We start from the raw sequence: 18,089 nt of genomic DNA on the forward strand, positions 1-18,089 counted from the left end.
AACTAGGAGTAGAAATCAAGGGAGTGTAGACTCTACTTGGACTCTGCCTGCCTAGGCTCCAGGTGCCACCTGGGACTTGACTGTCCACCTATGGGCAGGCTGAGGCTCAAGAGGATTTAGGACTCCAGGATTGGAGAGCAGTGATACCCTCGAAGCTTAGTGTCCAGCTAAAGAGTCACCACCCTTAGCTACAGCTTCTTCTACACCACGGGAGCCCAAGGCTATTGAACCTTCCGGATTCTTAGAGGAAGTGTGCATGGAAAACCCTAGTTGTTAAGTGTTGTCAGCTGACCCAAAGGTACATGAGACATGTAGAAACGTGTAGTGTGTCATTAAGATGGTTATGTGGTTCAAGGACCATCATGGGGAGTCATGGGAAGGGCATGGGAAGGTTGAAGGTTCCAAGATGACCCTTTGAAGAAGAACTTTAATGTCCCCAGAGGGAGTTGGTGCAAACTGGTACAGACACATGCAAAAGATCAGGTGGGGTTTGGGAAGGGCCTGGATAAGGCTCTGCCTCTGAGTACAGCTTCTCTGGGAGCAGTTTGAAGAGGACATTCTGAACATCTGCCTCTCCATCCTGGACCGAAGTCCTAGTCACCAGGATGACCCAGCCACCGATGTGTCCCGCCGCCATGACCCAGTCTATGTCACCAGGATCATCAGTGCCATGGTAAGAAAGCCATTACCATCCTGACAGCCTGCATCCTTGCATCCTTGCATCAAGAAGCCTCCAAGCCAGTATCAGCACCACACCCTCAGAGTCTCACTAAGTCTCACCTCTTGCTCTCTTCATTTCTGCATAACTAACCGTGCCCAAACTCTGTTCTGTCAAACACCCTGTGTTACCCTCAATTCTGTAGGCCAAGAATTCAGCAGGACACCATGAGGGTGGCTTGCCCCAGCTCCTGAATGTTTCGGCTTGGGGTTCCCAAATGGCTAGAGATGCCTAGGGTGATTCGGAACTATCGTGTATCTCAAGCCTTTGGCTATGGCAGTTGGTAGCTCATCCTGTGCCTGCTGGATTTCCCAGCCCTCACTCAGGCCTCCAGGCTGGAGGGGACTAGAAACAGGGACTAGCCAGCCATCTCACTTCTGTGATCAAAGCAACAAAGCAAGAACATTTCTGACAAAAGGGTCTGAGCCCAGATCCCACTTCTCCAGGGAAGGAGTACCCACTTCAACTGCTTCAACTGATCTTAAACTAGGGGCCATACACCACAAAAGGCTGGAAGAGAGCCTACTATTTGATTTTTATTTTTAATTAAAATATAATTACATCATTATACCCTTTCTCTTTCTGCCCTCCAATACTTCCCTCTCTCCCTCTCAAAATCATTGCCTCCTTTTCCCCCATTGGTGTGTGTGTGTGTGTGTGTGTGTGTGTGTGCATACAATGCTTAAGTATATTATATATAAGTACAACCTGCTTAGTCTGTTTCGAGTTACTTGTGTTATATGATTTCAGGGCTGACTACTTGGTACTGGATAACAAATTAGGGAGCTCATCTCTGGGGAAGACCTGAGTCATTCTTAGTTATCTGGGGTTCTTCGTCTGTGGGTGGGGCTTCATGAGACTTCCATCTTGCATGTTATCATGTGGATGACTGCTGTGCTCATTTAAGTGATGCTTCCAGGTCATTTCTAGGAGATACAGTCTCACAGCAGATGTCCTGGTCCGCTGAGAGAGCGTACATGTTGGGGTCATGGTTGAAGATTTGGAATTCTAAAAGTAAAGTTGTATTTCTTAGATGACCTCAGTCCCCAGGACTTTAGAATGATGTTGGGGGATAGTCAGCATCAGTGAAGGATCCCAGATCTGGCAGCCCGGTGACTACAGCCGGTGACTAAAGTACCACGCAGGCTGCAAGTCTAAGATCCAAACTCATGAATCACACCTTTGCTAATCAATTGGAGCAAGCCCCTTAACCTCTGAATTTCACTTTTCTCCTCTGGAAAAAAAATGCAGGAGGATATTAACATTGCAGAGTTAAAACAAGTTAACCCCTCTAGACATAAAATCCTTGGGACAGTGCTTGATGTACAGCACTGTTCAACAGACTCCTGACTGTAGCCATGGTTCCAGTACCACTAAGGGTCCCAAATGTAACTAACATACAGATAGTTAAAGCAGGAAATACTCCCAAATCATAGGTGACTGTGACAACAGACTATCCAAATTGAAGATAATTGAAAATTATAAATAATATAAAAAGTAGGCTTTTTAAATTTTGTGTATGGGGAGATGTTTAGATCAAGGCCCAGGCTTCTCACATGCTAATTATGTGATCTACATTCTACACACACATACACACACTCACACACACACATACACACACTCACACACACATGCTCACACACTCACACACACACACACTCACACACACACTCACACACACACATACACACACATACTCACACATACATACACACACACTCACACACACTCACACATTCACACACACACTCACACACACACACTCACACACACATACACTCACACACTCACACACACACACACATTCACACACACACACACACACACTCACTCACACATACATACACATACACACTCACACACACACACAGGTAATATTTTAAGAAAGCAGAGTGCCCTAATTTTCAGGCAACTTGAAGGCAAAGATTGACCCCACTAACTTGGGATTCCAAAGCTTGAGGAAGGTTTTACAATGGAAGGAGATGCCTAGAGACATCTGCCCAGCGACTGACTTAGACCTTCTCTGCTTAGGTGAACAGCAACAATGACCGTGGAGTGGTACAAGGCCAGTGGCAGGGCAAATATGGCGGTGGCACCAGCCCACTGAACTGGCGTGGCAGTGTGGCCATCCTACAGAAGTGGTTCAAGGGCAAGTACAAGCCAGTCAAATACGGTCAGTGCTGGGTCTTCGCCGGCGTCATGTGCACAGGTATGGAAAGAAAGACTCCTAAGCACACATGCACACCTTATTTGCATGGGTTTGAATCGATTCGCATGTGTTATAATCACTTTTCATTAATGGAGAGGAAACAGAAATCTGGTTAAGGAAGAAAAGAACCAAACAGGTCATTGACTTGACATTTTGGTCTTTTGTTTGGCGTAAATCCTCCCTCTACCTCTGTCTCGTTGGGTGTCTCAGGTTCCCTCAGAAAGGTACATAGCATTGTCCTGTGGACCCAGGGCCTGCCTACCAAGATGAAGGTGACAGTAGCATCCACAGAAGCTCCCTGAGAGCGCAGAGGACTTGGTGGTTCTGAGGGAGGAAGTCCACAGTAGAGAAACTGGAGGCTGAGGCCAGAGAGGCAAAGCAGCCTGCAGCCGGCCCTCTGTTCCTAGTCCTCAGGTGCCTGGGGATCGCAACCAGGGTGGTGTCGAACTTCAACTCAGCCCACGACACTGACGGCAATCTGAGTGTGGACAAATATGTGGACTCCTACGGCAGAACCCTGGAAGACCTGACAGAAGACAGCATGTGGTAGGTCGCAGGCCCCTGAGAGCTGCCCAGCCCAGTTCTAAGTGTCCAGTCCCTCTCTCCGCTTCTTACACAGACATTCCCTCCTGATGTTGTCCCCTCCCTTAGCTCCCAGATGTTTATCAATGTATTTTTCCGAGAGAATGACCTCCCCAGGGGAGTTTCGCTGCCCCTTAATCCCAGCTTAGTAAAGCAGAGGTCTGGTTTCCCTGTGATGCTTGCTTCCCATGTGACCCTGTGCAAGTGACACCACAGCTCCTAATCTCATGTTCTCACTGTGAACACAGGAAGATGAGAATGGTCACGACAGCCTCACCGGGGCTCACACATCGGCATAGTCTGCACCCTACCCACCCTCCATCTGCTGGGCCCAAGATAAACACACTTCCCAATTCCCAGCACTCTAAGAACTTCGGTTTCCTGGCCTTTGGATATAGTGTTCCCCCTACCCAGAAGACTGTTCCCTTTTGGTCTTTGTCTGGCTAATTCATCTGAATACAGGCCTCATCTTAGTTATCATTTACCTAGAGTAGGTTTCCAGCAGCCATTCCCTGGTACAAGCTCCTAATTTACTACACAGAACTTATTATAGTGTTTGAGGCTCCCTGTCTGTCTTCTTCATCAAAAGAATCACACACACACACACACACACACACACACAGGGCTATATATACACATAGTCACACACATATTCACAAACAAAAACACAATTATGCAAGGGTGCAGACACATAAGCACACACTTGGGCACATGCATATGTGCTTACATGCACATACAAGCATACACTCTCATACACATATGTAAAGACACACATAACAGTTGCTACTCTGATATCCTGCCTTTTTGCCTGGCACGGTAATGATTGTGGTTCTAGCACTCAAGGGGCTCAGAAAGGAAGAGCCGAGCTCAGCCTGGCCTACCTGAGGAGCTACAGACCAGCCTGGCCTGCATTAGCCACAGAGTGTGAACAGCATGAGGCAAAACCTTTGGCCTTACCTTTATTGTGAAAGCAGGTTGTTCATATGTGGCATTCATACATGCACACACGAATGTGAACATGCCCGTCAGACCAGGTGAGCAAGTGAGACCCATGAGGCGAGGCCCAGCGCTGACTGGTCTGCTAGGGACGTCCCTTCTCTGGGCCTCCTTGCCCATGTGTCTCTGACAGGAATTTCCATGTCTGGAATGAGAGCTGGTTTGCACGACAGGACCTGGGCTCATCCTATGATGGCTGGCAGGTTCTGGATGCCACGCCCCAAGAGGAGAGCGAAGGTAGGGTTCATTGGGTGGATCCTGCCCCCGCTTAGCAGAACGATGCTCACAATATCCCCCCTCCCCCCGCCACCCAGGTATGTTCCGGTGTGGCCCTGCCTCAGTCACTGCCATCCGTGAGGGTGATGTGCATCTAGCCCACGATGGCCCCTTCGTCTTTGCTGAGGTCAATGCAGACTACATCACCTGGCTGTGGCACGAGGACAGGAGGCGGGAGCGTGTGTACTCGGACACCAAGAAGATTGGCCGGTGCATCAGTACCAAGGCGGTGGGCAGTGACTCTCGTGTGGACATCACAGGCCTCTACAAGTATCCAGAAGGTGAGGGCCTTCATCAGCCTCCCCAGGACGGTCTGTGGGCTGCAGACAGCCCACAGAAGATCTGGGGCCAGATCTCCAGATGTGAGGTTGGCGACAGTAGCTTCGGTTCAGCATCCTTGGTGCCGCCAGTGTCTGCCTTCCCCCTGCCTGCTGCACCCCTCTTCTGGGTTAGCTTTTCCATGTGCGAGTGGTGTTTCCTCAGGGTACGTACAGAGAGTGATCACGGGGACAGTAGCAGGTAGAGATGACACAAGTGGGTGACACAGACTAGGCACAGTGCAAACCAAGAGTCAGAGCCACTGGATTCTGTCACCTCCCTGGCCTTTGCCACAGCCTAGCTCCTAGATTATGGAAGAACCTGCGTTTGTGGTGATTTGGCCATATGTCCGCCGTGTCTGCTTGTTAAGACACGCTGCCAAGTGACTAAGAGCCGCTTCAAACTGGAATCAGTTCGACTCTGCTGCTCTCTGAACACACACCAGAGCAGTGTGACATTAGTGGGTTGCAGGAAGGAGGGTGTGTCTGTTTCAGGGTCTCTGCCAGAGCTGCTGTGTCCGCCTAGTGTGTCCCTCCAGTATTGCCCCTGCCCAGATAATCTGAGGCTCGGTGAACAGGGTGAGACCAGCATGGGGCCACCGCCCTCTGTGGCAGGGAGTTCCATGTTTACCAGTCACCCTGCTGCTGAAAACACCCCAAATCTTGGCTCCATTCTCTCCAGTATAACATATCCCAGACAGCATCACCTTGGTTACCACCTCTGCTGGGCTCACCCCACCCCCATTTGTCCTCTTCCCATCCCATCAGGGTAGGCTGGTGGGCAAGGAGTGCTTGTCTTCCGTTCCAGAGACTTTCTGGAATTCAAAATGTAAAATCCTGGGATTTGTTTTTGTTTTTTGTTTGGCCTTGGCCCCAAGTCAGCATCCCATTATATGACAGCAATAGGGTCTCTTGACACCCAACTGCCAGATGCTGAAAAATCTAAAGATTTTTGTGTGTGAAATGTCCTGATCTGATGTGATAGCAACTATTGTGATGTGTATTTAAATAGAGAGACGAACGTGGACATTTGGCAAAGCCCATGACCATTGGGCTCCCAGTCTGAGCCCTCAGAGAGCAGTGGGAATTTTCAGGTGGTGGCAGTTAGTGGGTTTTCCCAGAGCAACAGAGCCTGGACCTGGGTCGGAAGAGCCTGTTTCTAATGTGAGGGCGCCCTGCAGGGTCACGGAAGGAACGGCAGGTGTACACCAAAGCTGTAAAGAAGCTGCTCAGCGTGGAAGCCTGGGGGAGGAGGAGGCGGATCCGCAGGACCAGTGTGCGTGGTGTCTGGCGCGATGATCTCCTAGAACCTGTCACCAAACCCAGCATCACTGGCAAGTTCAAAGTACTGGAGCCACCGGTGCTCGGCCAGGACCTGAAGCTGGCTCTATGCTTGACCAACCTCACCGCCAGGGCCCAGCGGGTCCGAGTCAATGTGAGCGGGGCCACCATCCTCTATACCCGCAAGCCGGTGGCCGAGATCCTGCGTGAATCCCACGCCGTGAAGCTGGGGCCGCTAGAAGGTAAGATCGGGGACTTGTAGTGGGTTCTGGCCAGTAGCTCCTCTTCCAGGCTGGCTGGGAGAGGAGCAGCCGTGAGGGGGATTCCCAGATTTGCATTCATCTCCAGGAAGGATAGCCCTAAACTTTGCAGCCAGTGCTTGCCTCTTGTCCCCACTTTACAGATAAGAAAACTGAAGGTCAGAGGAGGAATTCATGGTCATGTGACTCACTGTATTATGATGGCAATACAAGTGACAGGTGGCAAACTGGACTTGAGGGTGAGGTGGTCTATACCCTAGTCGTCACAACTAATGTGGTTCTTGACAGACCAAAAAAAAGCACATGGTGGGAGCAGTGACACAGTGCCCGGGACACTCTGTGTCTCTTTCCTAATGTCCACAGGCATCCTAGATGCCAGCAACAGCTCCATCCTTCGGAGAAGTAAACCCACACCCAGAGTTCAAATTCATACCTGGCAGCCCGGCTTAGAGGAACTTGAGAGGCTCCAGGAATTAGGGTTCCAGGATCCCCTTGATGGGGCATTCGCCTAAGATCCACACTTGGCATTTCACTGCAAAATGCCATCATGACCCTATGCCTTTTGAAGATTTTTAATAATCTTAATTTTAACTGGCCTCTCTGCTTTTTTTTTTTTTTTCTTGTCCTTTCTCTTTTTTTGTTTTGTTTTTTGGGCTTGGGGAGGGTTGTTTTGTTTTTTGTCTTTTGTTATTTGGTGGTGGTGGTGGGTTTTGGTTTTGTTGTTGGTGATGGTGGTTTTTGTTTTTGTCGTTGGTGGTGGTTTTGTTTTTTGTTGTTAATCGGACAGAGATGTTCTTCCTGAGCCTGGAACACATTGTTCTTCTTGTGTGACTTGGGCCCCATCCTTTTCCTAATTTCCCCTCTCCTCACTCATCCTCTCTACCTGACTCTTCACTCATAGAGTCCCTCTCCATCTCCCTATGTGTCACCGTTCTCCCCATCTCTGTATGCCTCCCATTTCTGTCTCTGTCCCCACATCCTTCCCAACTGTGTGCACTGTGTGTGTCTATGAGTATCATGTGTCAGTCCCTGTCTCTTCCTCCACGCTGTCTGAATTCTAAGGATACAGCGATCCAAAGTTAATTGCTGTCTACCCTCTGGACCAGCTCCTGGCAAACGTACCTTGTGGGCTTAAACGGGCATAAAAACCCAGGAAGGGAGTGCCACACTTCTTTAGCTCTGATTGCCATTTCTTTTCACAAAATCTAAATCGCAAAATAACACTTTGTAATAGAATAAATTAGCATCTCCTGGCTTTTAGCATTTTCCGAAGTCAAAATAATACATATTCATTAAAGAACTTAAAAGGCAAAAGAGAAAAATAGCCTCTTATCTCACCCCTACCTAAGGACTGCTGGCAGGCTCTCCTTCTAAATGTGCACTGCCTGTTTGCCTTTTGAAAAACATAGTGCTAATTAAATATTGCCATGCTGTGCACTATTCATATTAAATTATAGCTCATTTTATAAGCTCTTCATAGATATCAAAGGTTTAAATTTCTTTTCCAAAGAACCAGCATTAGGTTTGGTTGATTTTCAATAATGACTTTTTTTTTAGCTTTAACATTTATGGGTTTCTGCTCTAATTCTTATTATTCCCTTTATCTTTCCTTTGTACTGTTCTCTTTTTGTATGATTCCTTTGCTCTTTTGTTTGTTGGTTTGATGAATGGATGAATGGATGGTTGGTTGGATAGTTGGATGGATGGATGGTTGGATGGATGGATAGATGGATGGTTGGTTGGATGGATGGATAGTTGGTTGATTGGTTGGTTGGTGGTTGGTTGTTGTTGGTTGGTTGGATAGCTGGATGGATGGATGTTTGATTGGTTGTTTGGTTGGTTGGTTGGTGGTTGGTTGTTGTTGGTTGGTTGGATAGCTGTATTGATGGATGTTTGATTGGTTGTTTGGTTGGTTGGTTGGTGGTTGGTTGTTGTTGGTTGATTGGATAGCTGGATGGATGGATGGATGTTTGATTGGTTGGTTGGTTGGTTGGTTGGTGGTTGGTTGGTTGGTTGGTGGTTGGTTGGATAGCTAGATGGATGTTTGATTGGTTGGTTGGTTGGTTGGTTGGTTGGTTGTTGTTGTAATGTTACAGATTGAATGTAGAGCTCTTTGCTTTGCAGGAACTTCACACTGTGCATCATCCCTGTCCCTCCACTTTTTCATTTTATTTTGAGAGTCTCACTGGTTTGCCCAGGCTAGCCTTGAGTCATCCTATAGACCCAACAGGATTTTGAACTTGTAGTCCTCCTACTTCAGCCCCCTAAGCAGCTAAGATATCAGACCCAGGCCACCAGGCCCATTTCTGTAGATTCCTTTTTTTTTTTTTTTTTTTTTTTTCTGGTATGAATTGACTTTAATTTTTCTAGTTTCCTGTTGACACTTAGGTTAATGATTTTAAATCTGCCCCTTTTCACTTCTGCATAATAAAAATGTCCTTCTCAGAACTGCTTTTTGACATTCCTGATTTAGTATTTTTATTTTCATTTTGTTTGAAATATTTAAACACATATCTTGATATTTCTTCTTTGGCCAGTGTTCTTTTAGAAGGGCACTGAGCTAGACACTGTAGAACAAGCATATAATTCTAGTGGTCAAGAGGCTCAAGCAAGAGGAACATGAGTTCGAGGCCAGCCTGAGTTAAGTAGCAAGACCTTTTTTTTTTTTTTTTAAAGTAATAAATCCTTTAATCTCCTGGCATTTTAGGTTTTCCAGTTCTCTTCCTTACTGTCTTCTGTTAGACTTTCCATGGTCTGAGGGTACACGCTGCATTATTTTTATTTTATACAGTTATTAATTTGTTATTGACAGCACAGAAGATGATCCATCTTAGTGAATGATGTATATGAGTTTGAGAAAAAAGTGTTATGTGCTGTGTTGGATGAATATTCAATAATTGCCTATGACTTCCAGCTGACTGAGGTGCTGTGGAGAGCCACTGCCTGAGGGAAAGTCTCAGCATTACTTAACTGTGAATGGAGTTCATGACTTGGGGGAGGGGCTGCACAATGTGAGGGGCCGCCTTTCTCAGAGATCTGGACTGGTGCCAATGCTCTGCCCAAGCATCATTAGTGCCAATATGTTTGTTCTCTAAGACAGAACTCAGGGATCTGTGTTCCAATGAGTTTCCAGTTACTCCTGATAATGCTGGTTCCAGGACCACTCTTGGAGAGCCGTGTCCTATGACCATAAAAGACATAATGATAAATGTAAAGTATTTGTTATAATGCCTACTATCTAATGAACATATGCTCTCCATATGGTCATTATTTTTTATATTACTATAAGTTGGACATAATAATTCTAACATCTGTCCAGGAATGTCCAGGGATGGTTCTAAGAATTGCATTAGTTTATCTCTGAAAGTGCTTTCAGGTTCCAAACACACCTTAATCCTTTAATAAAAATTTGTTTTCAAAAATATTATTGTTGTAACAAAGATTCTTCTAATAGTAATCCAGTGAAGTAAGGAAGCCCAGAAAACACATTAACATCTGTTTTGTGTAGTTCAGAGAGTGGTCTACAACAGTGTACTTTCTGTTTAAATGAGTGAATTTATTAGGTAAGCAATAGAGGAGAGAGACAGAGACAGACACACACACACACAGAGAGAGAGAGAGAGAGAGAGAGAGAGAGAGAGAGAGAGAGAGAGAGAGAGAGAGAGATCAAATAGGACATTCAAAAAAATCCCAGCAAAGGGGCTGGAGAGATGGCTCAGCAGATAAGACCAGTGACTGCTCTTCCAGAGGACCCAGATTCACTCTCCAGCATCCACACAGCGGCTCATACTTATCTGTAGCTCAGAACCCAGGGGATCTGATGCCATCTGTCCTCAGCCAACACCAGGCATTCAAACACTTTATACAGTAAGTAAAATTTGAAAAAAAAAAAACGTTTTAAATATCTAGCAGAAATCAACTGGGCAAGCCCATTTAAGGCAGTCAGCTGGAATACACAGTCAAGAAAGTCCAAGACAGAGTAGTGTCCCCTCTGGAGAGGTGTCCAAATGAAAGAACAAATAGCAGCAGAAACATCCAGCAGAAACCAACTGGGGAAGGTGAGGCTGACAAGTGAGCTTTCTCTCTATGGCTGAGTGTCCCGTGGCTGAACGTGTGACTTCTCTTTCCCGTTTCAAGCTCTTTCAGATTGCGTGAAAAACAGTGGTAATGTCTGTTGAAAATGGTTTGCCTTCCAACTCTTCTCAAAGACGCCATGGTTTACTCTTGGGATATTTTGCTGTTCCCCCTGCTCCTTGTCACAGAGTATGGATTGGGCAGCCCATCCCTAGACCTAGAAGGACACTTTAAGACAAATATGTTTGCGTCTGAAACGGGGAAGGGGGGCAACCATGTTTCTGAGAGCCAGCTTCTCAGTAGCTAAGCAACGCATGACAATTTACTAAAATAATGTACCTTATAGTATCTTAATACACAGATCAACCTCCTGGCACATAAGAGCATCATGCTGTATGCAAAGCTAATGGAAACATTTAAGGATCTTCCTTAAATAAAACCTCAAATGCTTCTGGGGTCAGAAATGAAGGGAAAATAAAGCAACACAATTGTTTACTATAGTCTGAGCCACATATGCAAGCATGCGCATGTGCTCACACACACACACACACACACACACACACACACACACACACACGTGCGCGTGCGTGCACTCGATATATAATGGTCAAAATAATACAAATAGAACCAATAATAATAAGCTACACAAGAAGAACATGCCTAAGCAAGGTGTGCATGGTTGATGAGGGAGAGACACAGACCATTCAGACCATGGAAATTCCAGTTGAGTACTGACAAGGGAAATCAGTGATGTCTACCCATAGCTGGTGGGGTTTACTAAAGCCGACCATTCATGGTCAAGCAATATTTGGAGACATTACAAGGGAGTTGCCCCCATAAGTTGAAGACCATTGTTTGATCTCACTCTTTTCTGGACCAGATACATAATGATCACAGAATAGAGAGTGCATAAATTCCAAGTGGGATGGACAGATGGTTTATCAAACATTTCCATCTTGGATAAGTACGAAGAGTTTGTGCAAATGTCTGGGCACTCTTTGAAAGACTTGCGGTACTGACTGGCCTGGATTTAAATCCAGGTTTTAAAAAACACCTTTCTGAGCCTTGAGTTTAGCACCCTCAACTGCTCTACCTTTCAGAGAAGAAGATCCCAGTCACAATATCTTACTCTCAGTACAAAGAAGACCTGACAGAGGACAAGAAGATCCTGTTGGCTGCCATGTGCCTTGTCAGTAAAGGAGAGAAACTCCTGGTGGAGAAGGACATTACCCTGGAGGACTTCATCACCATCAAGGTAATTCTTGCCCACATCTACCACTCTGTTGCTGGCAGAGCTGGAGGAGGGAGGGCATCTAAACCTGGGGTCTGAGCCTTGGGCACCAGCTCTATCTCTCAAGGGTCAGGATGACTGTGTCAGTCTACCAGGGTGTGTGGAGGCAGGGGTGAATACAGATAAACCCACATTCTCTGGTCCATCCAGAACCATGGGCTCCACCCAGGGAGGATAGGGATGAGGAGGATGCTGAATAACTTATGGGTGCTGCCTCTCCAGGTGCTGGGGCCAGCGGTGGTAGGAGTGACAGTCACCGTGGAAGTCTTGGTGACCAACCCCCTCTTGGAGAGTGTGAAGGACTGTGTGCTGATGGTAGAGGGCAGTGGCCTTCTCCAAGGACAGCTCAGTATTGAGTAAGTGATGGGCTGTTGATTGACAAAGCCAGGCCAGGCTAAGCGAAAGGTACTGAGAAGGCAGCAGGAGGGACTCTGGGTTTCGGGGACACACCTACTGCTGATGACGTCAGCCTTTGTCCGTGTCTCCATTATTTCACTTACACAGTAGATTTGCCACTCGCACATACTGCTACTATTTCCAGTCTTTACCCATTTGCTTCATGTTTGCTTGCTGCCCTTGTCTACTTTTTATTTATGTATAAGGGCATTATGCCTGCATGCATGCCCGTGTGCTGTTTGTTCCTGGTCCCCGGGAGAGTCCAGAAGAAGAAACCAGAATCCTGTGAATCTGGAGCTCCATTTGGTTGTGAGCAGTCACGTCGATGCTGGGACTCAAACCTACGTTCTCTAGAAAGCAGCCTCTGAGCCAACTCAGCATCCCCATGTGCTGCCCGTTACTCATTCGTTACCCACTCTTTGATTCATATTTTCACTCTTCAGTTATATATTCCCTCAGCTCAGTTTTAACTGGTTTGTCCAGCTAGCTGACCATTGTTAAATTTGTTCCCTCACTGACCCACACATTCATTTATGCATACATTTACTCCATCCATACAGCCCTTGGTCATATTGATTTGTGCTCTGAGCGATGTGGAGTTCTTAGGGACAGTAAGATGGCTGCTCCCACAAGAAGAAGGAATGAGTCTCATGGTCTAAGGTACCAGAGACAGCCCTTGGGTGAAGTTGGGATGGTGTGAGGGAGAAGTCATGGTGTCCTGACATTTGGGTTGGTCCCTAAATGTGAGGAGCTCTTCTAGATTGGAGAAAAAAGACAGGGTTCCCAGGCAGAGATCTCTTATTCAAAGGGAAGGTCTCCTTAATAAGAGAATTCTGGTACATTGGGAAAAGATGGAGAAAGGTGGTAAGATGGAAGGAATGTTAGAGCCAAAGTCAAGGAGGAAAGTAGGAGGTGTGCTCAGAGCCAGTGAGGAAGGAGACTAACGTGGCTGCAGGGGAGAAGTGCACATGATAAACGGAGGGAAAAGCTGGAAGTGTTGATTCTGGGGATCTGGGGTGCACAGCCTGGCAAGCTAGACTCATGGAAAAAGGACCAACTGACCGCTTTTCCCCTACTCTTGTCTCAAGGGTGCCCAGCTTGCAGCCTCAGGAGAGGGCCTTGATCCAATTCAACATAACCCCTTCCAAGAGTGGCCCAAGGCAGCTGCAGGTGGACCTTGTCAGCTCACAGTTCCCAGACATCAAGGGCTTTGTGATCATCCATGTAGCTACAGCCAAGTGATGGGCCACGAGGATCTTGGGGGAGGATTCTGTCCATCTGTTCGTTCCTCCCATATAAGAGCCAGGAGTCTCAAGTTAGTCCTGCTTCTGTCTTTGCCCTCCAAGAACTTGGGCAAGGTCCTTCCCAGCACATGGATGAAGGCACCTTCAGGACAAGTCGCTGATGTAAGAGCAAAGGGACCCTCCAACTCTCGTCACCTTTCTGCTGGGAGAGTGGCATGTCCCAGCTTCTCGAGATCCCTGGCCCCAGAGTTCTGCCAGTTCAGCCCAGGTAAACTCACCGCTTCTTGCTTTTCTAACATCTCTTCAAATGTCCTGGTCATGTTTGGACCCAAGAATTCTTCAAGCCAAAGCACCTCCCATTATAGAGGAGCCTTCCTGAAGCCATAAAGCAAAGCAGAAGCAAAGCTGAGAACCAAGTGGTTCGCCCAAGTGTTCCCCCAAACTCATGTTCTTTAAAAAGCACTGAATTTCAAGTAACAGGTATTTCTTCCCTAAATGGAGACACTGACTCTGGATTTGGGTGATGGGGCTAAAAGTGCCTGAGAACAGTTGAAGAAGACAAAGGAGTTCTCACCTAAACTCGGCACCGTGTGCATACTCCGTCTCTGGCCATCCTGGAGTTCACAGGACCACCCCAGATCCCTCAGCCACTCTTTCTCAGAACTAAAACGTCTTGCACTGTGTAGATGTCACACGTGGAGTCAAAGCAGGACACAGGCACCTGAAATAAGGGCCAAAGTAGACACGAGTAGACACAACCGGGCCATGAAGACTACAACACCAGATATGAAATTCAGCACTGACATTTTCTAGACAGACAGACAGATTAAAATTAAGCTTCAGTTTAAGAACGTTGAACAACAACAATTGCATAATCTTGGCTACAGATGAAGATGAGGGGACTGGAGAGGTGGCTCGGCAGTCAAGAGTACTTTCTGATCTTCTAGAGGGCCTGAGTTTGGTTCCCAGCACTCATGTATATCAAACAGCTCACATCCTGTAACTCCAACTCCAGGCCTCCAACACTTCTGGTCTCTGTGGGCACCTACACTTACGTGCACATATACCCCCCTCCCAAACACATGCAATTAAAATAAAATAAATCCTTTTTTAAAATACAGATGAGAAGAGTTTATATTGGAAGTCAAGCAAACACACAGCATTTGCTCTGTGGTTCTTGTGGTACCTCCACACAGGTGCTTCTGTGACAACTCTACAAAATGTAAGATGAGACCAGATGAGTAGCTGTTCCAAGAAGCTTGAAACAGGAGAAACTTGAAACTCATTGCTATGAGTTCAAAGCCAACCTGGGCTACATAATGACTTTCAGGCCAACCATGAGTATGTTGACTGAGCAGTAGCCTGGGATCCACATTGGTAGAGGTCAAGGGGGCGGGAGTAAACAGGAAACAGCCTACCCTTGCTGGAGGCCCTGTGACACCCCAGAGGAGGGCGGGGCATGAACAGCCCAGGAACTAAACTCAGCTGAACCATGTTTGTATTCCAAAGGCCACCTTCCAGGTAACTGTCTTCCATACAACTCCTTTTTCCTTGGTGCTTTCTAGATGACCTGAGATAGAACTTTAATGGGCCAAACTGGCCTCTGGAGAAGTTCTAGCCCTGACTGGCCATGCTAAGACTTTACATGAGACACAGGCTTTCTGCTTCCTTTAAGTCACTCCATCCCCTGAAGACCTTCTGCTTCTGTGAAAGCTCTGAACCAGATAGGTGAGGCATCTGGTCTTCCATACACCCAAGCCTCCTCCCTTTCAGAACCTTTACTGCAGAGGTTGGTCAGCCAGTGTCAAGTCCTGGCCTAAGCTTTGCAAGCCAGGAAGCTTCAAATTCAACTTTGATTCTACAACATTGAAGTTATCATAATGCACAAACAAATGTGTCATAACAAACATTTAAAACGGGACACACTTGGGAGAGTTGGGTCCTCCACCTTGCCTAGACAGGACGGTAAAGTTGGCCCTGATGGCAGTGTCACAGGTAAACCAGCCCCAAGGGCATGAGTATGGGAGAGCTGGCCCTGCCACCTGTCTGCTGTCAGGTGGCTTGGTAGGGGAAGCACTGCCTTCTCCCTGCCCACCTGAGGTTCTCAGGAGAGTTGGACCCGAGTCAGGTTGTGAGAGTGTGAGAGCTAACCCCACATCTCTCCAGCTGCAGCACTCCAGAGAGCAGACCCTGCTTCAGACTCCGGGGAGCAGACTGGGCAGCAAGAACAGTGAAGCCATCTCTGGTCAAGTGGGTGCTGCTGAGCCAGCCTCGAGGACAGGAGAGCGGGAGAGATGACCCTGCCCCTTGCTGGCTGCAGTATTGGGTGAGCTATAGCCAGGACAGTACTCGGAGACCTCACCTTGGTGGTGACAGTGTGGGAAAAAGGATGGCTGATCAACTCAGCTACCACCCACGCCCAGATCCAGGGCTTTGAGTTGGCCCACCTTAACATACAACTTTATCCATGAACTGTTAGAACACATGAAAGGACTGGTCCTGCTGATCCAAACCTGCAGGATCCCCACAACACAGGGCAACAGCAGGATATCTGAGAGAAATCCCAGTGAGGATCCAGGATTGATGGTGTCACAGAAGCCAGAGGCCTCGAACCAGACCAATAGGCTCACTTCAGTGAACATTTAGAAGGTGTGTGATCTAAGGGGTATACAGTGGAACACACCACAACACACTACAGCTTCTACAATGAGATTTTCTTATGCTTTGTTTTGTTGTTTTTTTATTTTCCTTTTTGGGGGAGGCTGCAAGAGCAGGGGGAAGATATGAAGGGATGGGAGATAAATGGGGCTGGCGTTCATGATGTGAAACTCACGGAGAATCAACACAAAGTTAGAAAGAAAAACGAACCAGAGTGCCAGCCAAGTCTGCCCTTCCACATAACACAAGTTAACTCCAGTGCTAGGATCCAGCTCATACCAGGGCTAAGCTTAAACTTCCGGCTTATATCACTGATTCTAGATTAAACCAGGACTCAAACCTGGGCTGGATCATAACCCTGATATTAAACCAAGTCCTGACCCTTGTCTCCAAACTAGAATCCATGTTAACACCGCCTCTTGGACCAGCTCTCCCCAGACAACGTTGACACTAGATCATACATAATTCCCACTTCGCACGAGGATCTGATTCGAACGCCTTGATTGAATCCTGATCCTAGACTGAGCCAGAGCCTCAGTGAGACCTGGTTCTAGGCCTGGGCTTGAGCTTTTCTCTCCAAATCAGTACTTCCAAACTGGGAGCCATACCTGCTGTCCCAGTCACTGGGCAAAAATGACTGTCTTCCTGGACCAAGTCTCTAAGCATTACCTTCCTTTCTCTTGAAGGACGTGGGGCAGAAATAATGAAGAAACAGGCTGCCTCCCCTGCCTGCCTGCCCCCATCCCTCTCACTGAGGGAAGCCATGTCTGCAGTGTAGTCCTCACAGGGTGGCTTAGTCAGGGCTTCTGTTGCTGTGGTAAACACCATGAACAAAGTGTTTCAGCCCACACTTCCACACCTCAGCCTGTCAGTGTGGCAAGTCAAGGCTGAAACTGAAAAAGAACAAGAATCCGGAGGCAGGAAATAAAGCCGAGAGTGTGAAGGAATGCTGCTTACTTGCTCTCATAGCTTGCTCAGCCCAGGACCACTGGCCCAGGGATGGTACTGCCCACAGTGAGCTGGGCCCTTCCACTCCAATCATTAATCGAGGAGATGTCCCACAGACGTCTCCCAGAACAATCTGATGGGGGCAACTCCTCACGATTCTCTATCCCAGGTATGCCTAAGTTTGTAGCAAACCAACCATCACACAGAATATCCGAGCAGGCCTGTCTCTTCTGTCACATGGGTCCCCTACTCTGATGTATGTCCCCAAAGAGAGAGAAAATGTGAAAGTATCAGCCCTAGATGGTCACCTGTCACTCCTAGTAAAAGGGACACAGTGGAAGAGGATCTCCTGGATCTCAACAAGTAATCCTCAAGCTCGGCTGCTGTGGCTTCCCAGTCAAAGGTGGAGTTTAGGATACACGTTAGTCACTAAGAAGTAATCCGGGGTCCAACACACATGGCCAGGATCGGGAGAGCTGGACTGAGCAGACGGAGGAGTTAAACCACAATGGAGGCCCTGTGACAGCCCTGGGCAATTCATACCTGCCACCTCACCTCAGGTCGCTCCAGAGCCAGAATGGCTGCAGAAGCCAGGTTGACTGGCAGGGCTGTGTCCCTCTGAAGGAAGCCATCACTGATTTGCCTGGATGATGCTGACATGGAGAGGGCTTTGCAGCTGGGATGTCTCTGAGCAATTTGCCCCACCAAAAGGAGTCTAGGTTTCGTGCATCCTGTCCCCACACTGCGAGCTATGAAAATCCAAGGACTGTGTGGTGCATCCCACACACACCCTCTAGTCAGTGAAGACAGATGCCCAGTCAGGACATTTTCCACATTAC

General features: G+C 47.5%; 1 protein-coding gene across 1 annotated transcript in view; it reads left to right on the top strand.

The window, feature by feature from the left end:
• TGM6 (transglutaminase 6) overlaps positions 1 to 13,642 on the top strand; it is a gene marked incomplete at both ends in the record, with an annotated part of 65,132 nt that extends 51,490 nt beyond the window's left edge. Inside the window, 9 exons of the mRNA XM_080930945.1 lie at positions 545 to 673; positions 2,750 to 2,927; positions 3,335 to 3,473; positions 4,639 to 4,742; positions 4,820 to 5,062; positions 6,280 to 6,621; positions 11,814 to 11,968; positions 12,227 to 12,360; positions 13,489 to 13,642. Of these exons, the coding sequence (XP_080787071.1) occupies positions 545 to 673; positions 2,750 to 2,927; positions 3,335 to 3,473; positions 4,639 to 4,742; positions 4,820 to 5,062; positions 6,280 to 6,621; positions 11,814 to 11,968; positions 12,227 to 12,360; positions 13,489 to 13,642 (1,578 nt within the window). The remainder of the gene's footprint in view (positions 1 to 544; positions 674 to 2,749; positions 2,928 to 3,334; positions 3,474 to 4,638; positions 4,743 to 4,819; positions 5,063 to 6,279; positions 6,622 to 11,813; positions 11,969 to 12,226; positions 12,361 to 13,488) is intronic.
• Positions 13,643 to 18,089: the final 4,447 nt, after the last annotated feature.

The sequence above is a fragment of the Micromys minutus genome (assembly GCF_963924665.1).
Source record: "Micromys minutus genome assembly, chromosome: 17".
In the NCBI taxonomy this organism is placed as follows: domain Eukaryota; kingdom Metazoa; phylum Chordata; class Mammalia; order Rodentia; family Muridae; genus Micromys; species Micromys minutus.